The 12023-nt window shown below is 42.9% G+C and overlaps 1 protein-coding gene across 1 annotated transcript in view; it reads right to left on the bottom strand.

Moving 5' to 3' along the window:
• ATP8B1 (ATPase phospholipid transporting 8B1) overlaps positions 1–12023 on the bottom strand; it is a 162555-nt gene that overhangs the window by 8409 nt on the left and 142123 nt on the right. Inside the window, 4 exon segments of the mRNA XM_017890450.1 lie at positions 902–985; positions 2112–2335; positions 8122–8410; positions 9366–9498. Of these exon segments, the coding sequence (XP_017745939.1) occupies positions 902–985; positions 2112–2335; positions 8122–8410; positions 9366–9498 (730 nt within the window).

Genomic DNA, 12023 nt, shown 5'->3' with positions numbered 1-12023 from the left:
TGAATATATATTGTTGCAAATCCTTTGGGAAAAATTTTTCTCATGCAAGTTGATGAGTTAATTGTAAATTATTATTTTTTAGTCTTTATAGTGCTTCTTTTTAAGAATTGGTATTAGATAATATACACTGGCTACATAAATTTTGGAAAGGATTTAAACTTACTTTAAAATGAGTAAATTATTATTGTAGAGATATTGGACTCTCAGGTGCTTTTTTTTCTTTTCTTTTCTTTTGAGATAGTTTGTTGCCCAGCCTGGAGCGCGGTGGCACAAACATAACTCACTGCAGCTTCAACCTTCCAGGCTCAAGTGATCCTCCCACCTCATCCTCCCAAGTAGCTGGGACTTCACAGGTATGCACTACCATGCCTACTAGTTTTTAAGTTTTTCTGTAGAGATGGGGTCTCCTTATGTTGCCAGGACTGGTCTCAAACTCCTGACCTCAAGCAATTTGCCTGCCTCAGCCTCCTAAAGTGCTGGGATTACAGGTATGATCCACCATGCCTTCAGGTATCTTCATAGTAAGGTCTTACTGTCTAAAAGGAACATAACAAATACATGTGCCAATGAATTCAACCCCAGTCACAGAAATCCTCTTTTCTCTCTCTCTTTCTGTCTTTTTTTTTTTGGTCTTAGAGATGGGGTCTCACTTTGTTGCCCGGGCTAGACTTGAACACCCGGGCTCAAATCATACTCCTGCATCAGCCTCCCGAGTAGCAGGGACTACAGAGAAATCCTCTTTCCTTACTACAAAACAAGAAGCACAGCCGTGACAACAGAATTATAATAGGGTTTGATCAGAAAGAAGTAAACCAGAAGAATGCATTGAAACATTTGCTTGGGACTTCTCTAACGCGTGCTCATCTGTCCTGAAGTGTCCCTGCTCGTGCGAGGCTCCTACCTGGTCGAGCAGTCCCATGAGGAGCACGGGGAGGCTGGAGTATAGCACGTTGTAGAGAGTGATGAACCAGTCCTCGTATGCAGTCTGTGAGGGGAGGACAGAGGCTCCACGTCACCAACAAAGACACATGCCGGCCTAGTTAGCACATACTCCTTTGCTTCCTTTATTTAACATTTTGTTTGTTTGTTTTAATAGAGATGGGGGTCTTGCTATGTTGCCTAGGCTGGCCTCGAACTCCCGGCCTTAAGCGATTTCCCCTTCTCAGCCTCCCAAAGTGTTGGGATTATAGGCAAAAGTCTATGTGCCTGGCCTGTTATCACTATTCTTTTTTTTTTTTTTCTGAGACAGGTCTCACTCTGCTGCCCAGGCTGGAGTACAGTGGCACGATCTTGGCCCACTGTAACCTCTGTTTCCCAGGTTCAAGCAATTCTTCTGCCTCAGCCTCCCAAGTAGGTGGGATTACAGACACACGCCACCATGTCTGGCTAATTTTTGTATGTTTTGTTGAGACGGGGTTTCACCACGTTGGCCAGGTTGGTCTCCAACTCTTGACCTCAGGTGATCTGCCCACCTCGGCCTTCCAAAGTGCTGGGATTACAAGCATGAGCCACTGCACCCAGCCCCATTATCACTACTATTAATGGCAAAGTAACATGAAAAAATAACCAAAGATAAAGACAAAAGCATACAAGCAAATCCCCTCCTTTTTTTTTTTTTTTTTTTTAAAGACAAAGTCTTGCCCAGGCTGGAGTGCAATGGCACAATCTTGGCTCACCCGCAACCTCTGCCTCCCGGGTTCAAGTGATTCTCCTGCCTCAGCCTCCCGAGTAGCTGGGATTACAGGTGCCTGCCACCACACCCGGCTAATTTTTGTATTTTTAGTAGAGACCAGGTTTCACCATGTTGGCCAGACTGATCTTGAACTCCTGACCTCAGGTGATCCACCTGCCACAGCCTCCCAAAGTGCTGGGATTATAGGCATGAGCCACTGTGCCCGGCCAAACCCCTTCCTTTCTAAGGCAAAATGTTTTTACAGCACCAGAAACATTTAGAGAAGTCATGATCATTCTTAATTATGCCCCAACTGTAAGGAGACACAGCCCTAAAACTATAAATATAGAAGAAACAATTTGGTTTTTCAGAACTAGAATTTTATTCATTTAAGAGCTCTACTTAGTAAATGACAATAACAACAACAACATTACATTACCTGTGCAGAGTAGCCATTGAAGAAGGAGTACCAGAAATGAACCAAAGTAAAGGCAAAGTTTTTGTAAAAGAAGTATCGTAGGAACTTGCACATCCTTATGTAAGACCACCAGCCGTGCACCAGCAGTAGCCTCTGCAGATAGCGGAACTGAGCAAAGGAATAGTCACTCGACATGACAGCTTGCATTCCTTCTTGTCCACTTATTCCAACGCCAATGTGGGCAGCTATAGGGCAGAGGGAGAAAACACTGTGAATCATAAGCTGATTGTGAGACAAAACATCAGATGATAAAAAGGTTCCATAGCAAACAAAAATCAAAGACAGACATTGATGGAACAATAATACAGAAGCTCTTGCTCACCATCTCTCGCCCCCAGCTCCTGAACTCAACTCAAAGTCAGTTACAAGTTGCTAAACAGGGCACATAGTAGGGCCTCCATAAATATTTGGGAAAGGATCTCATGTGGGTGGTGAATTCCATTTGGATTATCTGCCCAGAACACAGCCATGGCTTCCACCCACAGGGTGAGCCCCAGGCACCCATGTGTACACTGTGTCCTTGCCTCTTTGGCAACAGCTCTGTTGCCATGGGCAGATACATAATTTGTGGTAGATACTACAAATCAGCTCCCCCAACTTGATTCCACCCTTGTTCTAATTAGAGAGATGGGAAAGGAAATAAAAACCCTACATTTCCCAGACTCCCTTGCAGCTAGGCTCTTTTGTGATTAGGTTCCACTGTTTAGATCCACTTATGACTTGGAAGCAGAAGTGAATCAGAGCCCAGCATCCCTTCCTCTTTTGGCATTTCTGCAGCAGAGCTCATCTCTACTTTCCAGCTACCTGAATGTTGACAGGCTTCTTAATTTGAAGCTCTTTAGAGGAACCTCTTACCACTTACCAGAAGGGTAGAAGCTCTTCTGGTCAGTGACCCAGCCTAGAACCTGCTTCTGTAGACCATCCAGAGCTTTTGAAAGTACCTAGTCCCCTGTCTTAATCATTTCTTGCTTAAATACCAACTGGGGTCTGTTTCCCATGCTAAACCCTGACTGACAGAAAACCCAAGTTAAGCCAGTCTGTCTCTTGATATTCTGGAATTAGAAGTCAGTTATTTTGTGTCTAGAATTTTAAGGTCTAAATTCTTGAGGTAAGAAATAGTTATATTTCTTTCTCTCTCTCTCTCTTTTTTTTTTTAATTTTTATTTTTGAGATGAAATCTTGCTCTGTCACCGAGGCTGCAGTGCGATGGCGCAGTCTCGCCTCGCTGCAACCTCTGCCTCCTGGGTTCAAGCAATACTTGTGCCTCAGCCTCCCGAGTAGCTGGGATTACAGGTGTGCACCACCACACCCAGCTAATTTTTGTAGAGACAGGGTTTCACCATGTTGTCCAGGCAGGTCTTGAACTCCTGAACTCAGGTGATCCACCCACCTTGGCCTCCCAAAATGCTGGGGTATTACATGCATGAACCACTGTGCCTGGCCGAAATAGATATATTTCTTCCTGAAGACTTCTAAGGGGCAGAGAAAAAAACTAGGAGGGGAGAGTGGTGGGGAGAAGGGAGAGAATGGAGGGAGAAAATGGGGGGAGAGAATGAGGGGAGAGAAGGGTAGGGAGAAGGGAGGGAGGGGAGAGAGAGAAAGAGGGGAAGAAGGAGGAAAGGGAGACAGAGGGGGAGAGAGAGAGATAGACACCGGGTTCCTGGTGCAAATCTATGTTCTTGTTCCAGTATCTTCCTGAGGCCTGGCTGCTTCTTGGGCAACAGGAGGTGTCTTTGTATCTTTTAAAATAAATTTACTTTTTTCTTTTTTTTCTTTTAAGTTCCAGGATACCTGTGCAGAACATGCAGGTTTGTTACTTGGGTATACGTGTGCCATGGTGGTTTGCTATACCTATTGACCCGTCCTCTAGGTTCCCTCCCCTCGCCTCCCACCCCTCAAATTTACTTTTTTCTTAAGCTAGCTTTGGTTGTTCTCCAATACTTGTAATCAAAAGAGTTTTAACTAAGAAACTATTAAACTTTCAAAGTCTTATTCATGGCCCTCCAGGACCTTAAGACATTTTTTTTTTCTTTACAGGGGGAAGGTTTCCAGAATGTATAAAATCCTTCCAATAGTAATAAATAACACTTTCAAATTAGAGAATGATTAGTTTTGTCTGGGTCTTAAAAGTAATGAATGTGAAGATAGACAAGATCATTTAGAAAAGATATGTTGGAGGACACAACCTATCGTTACTCAGACCCTGAAAAGTGGCTGCAAAGCTGCGGCATTTCTAACTAAAAGAAGCTTCAAAATCCTGCCCTAGTTATAGAACACAAGGTCTAGCAATTCAAAACACAACTGTGATGATGTTTCCAAACCTACGTTTTCAGTAACACTTTGCAGTTCTAAAAAAACAGAACAAATTGCATCTCATATAATATTTACGATCTCTTTGAAAACACACAAATATTTCCTATGACCAGCATGGTTGCCAAACTGCTCTTTCCTGCCAAACCATGGCCTTTTCTTTCCTGAACAAGCCACCGAGGAAAATGCTGAGATTCTCTTGGCTGATGTGGCTGAGGAAGAGGAACCCCTGTCCCAGGCCCTGGTCCTGCCCCAGTTCTCAACTTTCCCACTGAGGAGACGAAGGACAGATGTGAAATGAACACTGTCATAGTTCCCAGGGCAACCAAAAGCACTGAACAGATACACTACAAGGTGACATTGGTGTTTTTTGTAAAATTTAAGTATAGGCACTTAGAGTTTCCTGAAATCTCAAATGCAGTGTTACGTGACTCACTGGTAGGCACTCCTTTATCATTCCTTAACAAAAGGATTATTTCCTCACTGCAGCAATAATCCCTCTTGCCGTTTTTTGTGTGTGTTTTTTGCTTGTTTGTTTGTTTTTTGTTTTTTTTGTGAGATGGAGTCTTGCTTTGTTGCCCAGGCTGGAGTGCAGTGGCACGATCTTGGCTCAGTGCAACCTCTGCCTCCCAGGTTCCAGTGATTCTCCTGCCTCAGACTCCCGAGTAGCTGGGATTACAGGTGCCCGCCACCATGCCCGGCTAATTTTTGTATTTTTAGTGGAGACGGGGTTTCGTCATGTTGGCCAGGCTGGTCTCGAACTCCCGACCTAAAGTGACCTGCCTGCCTTGGCCTCCCAAAGTGCTGGGATTACAGGCATAAGCCACCGTGCCCCACCTTGCCTTTATCTCTCTCCTGCTTCATGTATATTCTCAGGGTCTAAGACCAAGAAGAGACAACATCCACCCAGCTGGTATGAGATACCTTCCGGTAGGATAGAGGGAGAAGGCAGTCTGTGATAGTCCTTGGATCCTTGCTAGGGGCAAAAACATGGTGGGTCATGATTCCTTCACTTCTTCCAGACTACACTGCTAAACATGAATATTAGCAAATGCTCAGATTATTTTTTGACACTTGAATTTCACTCGACTATTTTATGACCAACAGTTTCTGTGTGTGTGTGTGTGTGTGTGTGTGTGCTTTTTTGTTGTTGTTGGGGAAAGGGTCTTGCTGTGTCACCCAGGCTGGAATGCAGTGGTGCAAACATGGCTCACTGTAGTCTCAACCTCCCAGGCTCAAGTGATCCTCCTGTCTCAGCCTCCCAAGTAGCTGGGACTACCTGTGTGTGCCACCATACTTGGCTAATCTTTCTGTATATTGTTCTTGATGCAGTTGGAAGAAACGACAGCTTTTACAAAGTACATAAAGGCACTAATACTACTTGTATAACTTCTAAGGAGACCCCCAAAGTTTCCTATATTTTTATCCCAAAGGGATGCTCTATAAGTCACATATAAAAGTACCTGGGACCAGGTGCAGTGGCTCATGCCTGTAATCCCAGCATTTTGGGAGGCTGAGGCAGGCAGATTGATTGAGCCCAGGAGTTTGAGACCAGCCTGAGCAACATGGCAAATTCCCAACTCTACAAAAAACACAAAAATTAGCTAGGCATAGTGGCTCATGCCTGTAGTCCCAGCTACTTGGGAGACTGAGGTGGGAGGATTGCTTGAGGCCAGGAGGTAGAGGTTGCAGTGAGCCACGGTCGTGCCACTGTACTCCAGCCTGGGTCACAGAGGGAGACCTTTTTTCTTTTTTCTTTTTCTTTTTTTTCTAAATGTACCTGGCATATAACAGTGCTTCATAAAAATTTTAAAACAACTTAAGAAAAGCCCCTCTAAGATTATCTACATTGACTTTGTGCAATGCCTCTCATTGCTGAACTCAGAGGAACAAAATGTTTCAAGCCTAAGTCACATAATCAGTTGATAAATCTCCAAAGCAAATCCGTCCCCTCCCATTATGTAGAAGACTACTTTATAACTGAATAAAAATCATGTTTGACTTGTCCTTTTGGCACAGCTAGTTATGTTAAAGGTACGTAATGGAAAATAAACTAGAGCTGGCTGGCTATGGAGGAAAGAGATAGATCTAATTCCAAGCAAGCAATACCATTTGCATGGTAGGGCAAGCACATGCAAAACAAAACAAAACAAAACAAACAAAACAAAACAAAAAAACCGTGTGGATGAATTAAACTGCTAGTGACGACAGACATACGCACTGATAAAGAAGGCAAGATGACATACGTCATATAGCTGACTCCTGTTGAGGAAGATAAAGTTGGAATATTCTTAGTATACATCGAGGAGGAGGAGGAGACTAAGAAAAGAAAGAGGCAGACTCATGAGCCACAAAATAGACTGAAAAGTCTAGTTATATATAATGCATTTAAGCACCACAGGAACATGCAATTACCTATGTACCATCAGGTAATACTTCAGCTTAGTAATAATATGACAGAGCTGGAGGTGACATTAGGGATTATTTTCTTTTCCGATGAGAAAACTGAAACCTGAGCATAAGCCCGAGGTGACACCAGATTTTGGCAATAGGATGAGGACGAATATCCAGGTCATTAGTTTGAGTATTTTTATTACAAGATACTCCCTTATAGTAACAGAGGGAGGAAAAAGGAACAGGATTCAGACATAGAGATGAGGGCTGCCGGTGTGGTTCTGCAGGCTTTAATACCAGCACAACTGTATTTCTGCAAGGCAGGACTCAATCTTTTACTTGTGTGGACTTAACTTCTAGCATCCAGCAAAAGGCAGCCTTCTAGGGAGGTCAGGAGGATGGTGAGAGAACATGGAAGCTTTTCTTCAATGCTAAAACTCTAAACTCACTCCAGGTGACCCAATGATGAAGTTCCCACAGATTTACCAAAGGTAGGAAGAAAGTCCCAGAAAGAAATGCTTAGGTGAAAGGGAATGACATTGTCAAAGCAAGCACCAGAGCTCAACAATTTATGTCTTACAAAACTTATTAAACATCAGGGTTTTGTTTTGTTTTGTTTTGTTTTTTTGAAATGGAGTCTCACTCTGTCGCCCAGGCTGGAGTGCAGTGGCGCGATCTCAGCTCACTGTAACCTCCGCCTCCTGGGTTCAAGTGATTCTCCTGCCTCAGCCTCCCGAGTAGCTGGGATTACAAGTGTGCACCATCACACCTGGCTAATTTTTGTATTTTTAGTAGAGACGGGGTTTCACCATCTTGTCAGGCTGGTCTTGAACTCCTGACCTTGTGATATGCCCACCTTGGCCTCCCAAAGTGCTGGGATTATAGGCGTAAGCCACTGTACTGTGCCCAGCCAATATCAGGGCTTTTAATAAACCCGAAATATGGGAAGAGAACCAGTAAGAGGGGAAAAAATACACCACATCTATGTAAAAGAAGAAAAATATAAGGATAAATTCCCCCCCATAGACCTTATCTTCCTCTTAGCATCTTTCAGGAGCCCTGTCAGCAATATTCTTTCCTCCTGATGGGCTATGGGCTTTCTGGGGGTAGGGTCGCAGGTGTTGTCATGGTTAAGTTGCTTTATGAAACATCTGTTCTATGAAAACCTAAGCTGTAAAATCTAAAAAAAAAAAAACACCCCTACACATTCCAGCCATTTTTCCTCTCTGGCACGTTGGGCCCCACTGGCCGTCGGTGCATGACTCACTTTTGATCATGTTCCCATCATTGGCCCCGTCTCCGATGGCCAGCGTGATGGCTTTCTTGTACCTCTTCACCAGGTCCACCACCATGGCCTTCTGCTTGGGGGTGACGCGGCAGCAGATGACTGCGCTGCACTCGCAGGCCAAGTCCACAAAGTTTTTCTGCCGCTGCTCTTTCTTAGCTTCTAGCCTCCTTTTACTTTGGGTCCGCATCCGTCTTTCTTCTTCTGTTCTTGGGAACTTCAGCTTCAGAATCTTACTTCTCTTGGTCTTTTTCTCGAGAAGAATTTCATTCTGTGAAATCAGAGAGGGAAAAGGTTACATTCATTTTAGTTCTACCCCAGGAGTACCATTCCCAAGATTTATATTAAGTGAAGGATAATTTTTGGGTTATATCACTGATTATATTTGACAAACAAATTTGATTTCATAATCAAAACATGTATATGTATGTGTATACATATATATACACACACACACATATATATATGTATTTTTTTGAGACGGAGTCTCTGTTGCCAGGCTGAAATGCAGTGGCACAATCTTGGCTCACTGTAACCTCCACCTCCCAGGTTCAAGCGATTTCCCTGCCTCAGCCTTCTGAGTAGCTGGGACTGTAGGTGTGCGCCACCATGCCTGGCTAATTTTTTTTTTTTTGTATTTTAGTAGAGACAGGGCTTCACCATGTTGGCCAGGATGGTCTCCATCTCCTCACCTTGTGATCTACCCACCTTGGCCTCCCAAAGTGCTGGGAGTACAGGTGTGAGCCACCGTGCTTGGCTATATATATATTTTTTTAATGGAGATGGTGTCTTGCTGTGTAGCCTGGGTTGAAGTGCAGTGGCTATTCATTCACAAGTGTGATCATTGCATGCTGCAGCCTCGAACACCTAAGCTCAAACTACCCTCCTATTTCAGCCTCCAGAGTAGCTGGGACTACAGGCGCATGCTACCACATCCAGCTTATAAAATGTATATGCAACAAAAATTTAGAAAATCCAACAATCTATAAAGAAGAAAATGAAAAATACCCATTAATTAATAAACCAAGATAACCACTTTTACCTCTTTGGTATACATCCTTTCATATGTCATATACTATTAAGTCTTAAAGTTGGAAAAATCGCACTTTCATGTATAGGCTAAGAGACTTTTAGGTTGGCAGCTAACATGCGAAAGCATCTAAAAGTGGTCCCAAAAGAACTTCTTTCTTCTGGGTTAAAGGCACAGATACACTAATGATACGTACCAACCAAGAACCAGTGATGATTAACGCACGGTTTCCACCGGGTGGAAAAAAAGGTTCCTGCACAGGAGGTGCAAACTTTGCATAGACTCCACCTCTATTCCTCTGGTTTTCCATCCTTGCATGAAGAAGAGAACTAGGGGAAAGCAAATTTAAGTGTTTAAAGTGTAAGACCATAAATAGGCCCTTGACTCTGAGATAATTTTGACTTAAAAAAAAGTGACAAAAAAACAAAGTTTACCATCTTAACTATTTTTGTTTATTTTATTTTCATTATAATTTTTTTGAGAGAGGGTCTCACTCTGTCACCCAAGCTGAAGGGCAGTGGCATGATCATGGGTCACTGCAGCCTTGACCTCCCAGGCTCAAGTGATTCTCCTGCCTCAGTCTCCTGAATTGGTGGTACTATAGGCACACACTATCATGCCTGGCTAATTTTTGTATTTTTTGTAGCAATAGGGTTTCGCCATATCCCGGGCTTTGACCATTTTTAAGTGTATAGCTTAGTAATGTTAACTATAGTCACATTGTTATCCAACCAATCTCTAGAACTTTTTCATCTTGCAAAACTGAAACTCTATACCTATTACACAATAACACCTCATCTCACTCACCCTCCAGTCCCTGGTAACTTCCAGTTTACTTTCTGTTTGAATGAGTTTGAGCACTCTAGATACCTCATATATGTGAAATCAAACAGTATTTGTCTTTTTGTGACTGGTTTATTTCACTTAGCATAATGTCTTCAAGGTTCATCTATATAACATGTCATAATTCAAGGTTCATCTATATAACATGTCATAATTTCCTTCCTTTTTAAAGCTGAATATATTCCATTATGTGGAGGCACCACATTCTGTTTATTCATTCACACAATGATGGGCACCTGGGTTGTGTCCACCTCTTGGCTACTGTGAACAGTGTTGCTATGAACATGGGTGTGCATGTATCTCTTTGAGATCCTGCTTTCAATTATTTTGTGGATATACCCAGAGGTGGGATTGTTGAATCATATGGTAATTCTTTTTAAAAGTTTCTGAAGCATCACCATACTGTTTTGCATAGTGGCTGCACCATTTTATATATTTCATCAACAATGCACAAAGGTTCCTTCAACAATGCTTGTTATTTTCTATTGTGTTTTGTTTTTGATAGTATCCATCCTAAAGGGTGTGAGGTATTGTCTTGCTTTGGTTTTGATTTCTCTTCCCCTAATGATTAGTGATGATAAGCATCCTTTCACATGTTTATCAGTCATTTGTATGTCCTCTTTTGTCCTCTTTAGAAAAATGTCTACTCAAAGTGCTTTGCCCTTTTTTTTTTTTTTTTTTAGACAGAGTCTTACTCTGTCACCAGGCTGGAGTGCAGTGGTGTGATCTCAGCTCACTGCAACATCCGCTTCCTGGGTTCAAGCAATTCTCCTGCCTCAGCCTCCCAAGTAGCTGGGACTACAGGTGTGTGCCACCACACCCAGCTAATTTTTGTATTTTTAGTAGAGACAGGGTTTCACCATAATGGCCAGGATGGTCTCAATCTCTTGACCTCACAATCCGCCCGCCTCAGCCCCCCACAGTGCTGGGATTATAGGCATGAGCCACCATGTCCAGCCAGCCTTTTTTTTTTTTTTTTTTTAACTGAGTGACATGTAATTTTACTAAGTCTCGATTCGTCCACCATGTGGGGGTACCATGTTCTTCGTAATTCACCATTTTTCAAAGACAGCTAAAGGAAGATACAGTTGAAAATGTGTACACAGCAACAGAAGAAAGGCAATCTTAGGCCAGGCACTGTGGCTTACGCCTATAATCCCAGCACTTTGGAAGGCTGAGGCGGGCAGATCATCTGAGGTCAGGAGTTCCAAGGCAGGCTGGCCAACATAGTGAAACTCTGTCTCTACTAAAAATCCAAAAATTAGCCAGGCATGGTGGTGGTGCCTGTAATCCCAGCTACTTTGGAGGCTGAGGCATGAGGATCACTTGAATCCAGGAGGTGGAGGTTGCAAAGAGACAAGATTGCACCACTGCACCCCAGGCTGGGTGACAGAGAGAGTCTTTCTAATTAAAAAAAAAGGAAAGGCAATCTTGATCTGAATTAGAATACTGGCTATTGTTTGTTAGGAAGAAACTTATTTTCATACAAACAAAATTATATCTGTGTTTGAGAAATTCTCAGTGCTTTATATCAACAAATTGAATGTTTGTGTTAAAATGATATATGTGACAAGGCCACATATAACACTTTCATGTGATAGAAAAATGAGTCATGAAATTTTGGAGTGGAAGGGACCTTAAATATCTTGTCCAATCTCTTCATGTTACAAATAAGGAAATCAAGCCAGAGGAAGGTGATATGATTTGCCTGCTGCGAGTTGATAGGAAGACTGGAATGAGGACTCAGTTATCTTGTAACTCCTGGCTCAGGACTCTTACTATTACACACAAAAAGCCATTGTTCTTCTCCTTCCAAAGAAGGTTTCTCAGCCTTGGCACTCTTGATGTCTTGGGCCTAATAATCCTTTATTTTATGTGGCCATCTCTTGCATTGGAGGATGTTCAGCAGCATCCCTGGCCTCTCTACCCACTAGAAGCCAGGAGCACTTCTCCTCTGCAGTTGAAACAAACAAGTGTCTCTGGACAGTGTCAAAAAGGGTCCCTGGAAGGC

This window comes from Rhinopithecus bieti, unplaced genomic scaffold (genome assembly GCF_001698545.2).
Source record: "Rhinopithecus bieti isolate Rb0 unplaced genomic scaffold, ASM169854v2 scaffold_17861, whole genome shotgun sequence".
Taxonomy (NCBI): Eukaryota; Metazoa; Chordata; class Mammalia; order Primates; family Cercopithecidae; genus Rhinopithecus; species Rhinopithecus bieti.
Note: the sequence above shows the minus strand (reverse complement) of the source record. Positions and strands in the feature narration are given on the sequence as shown.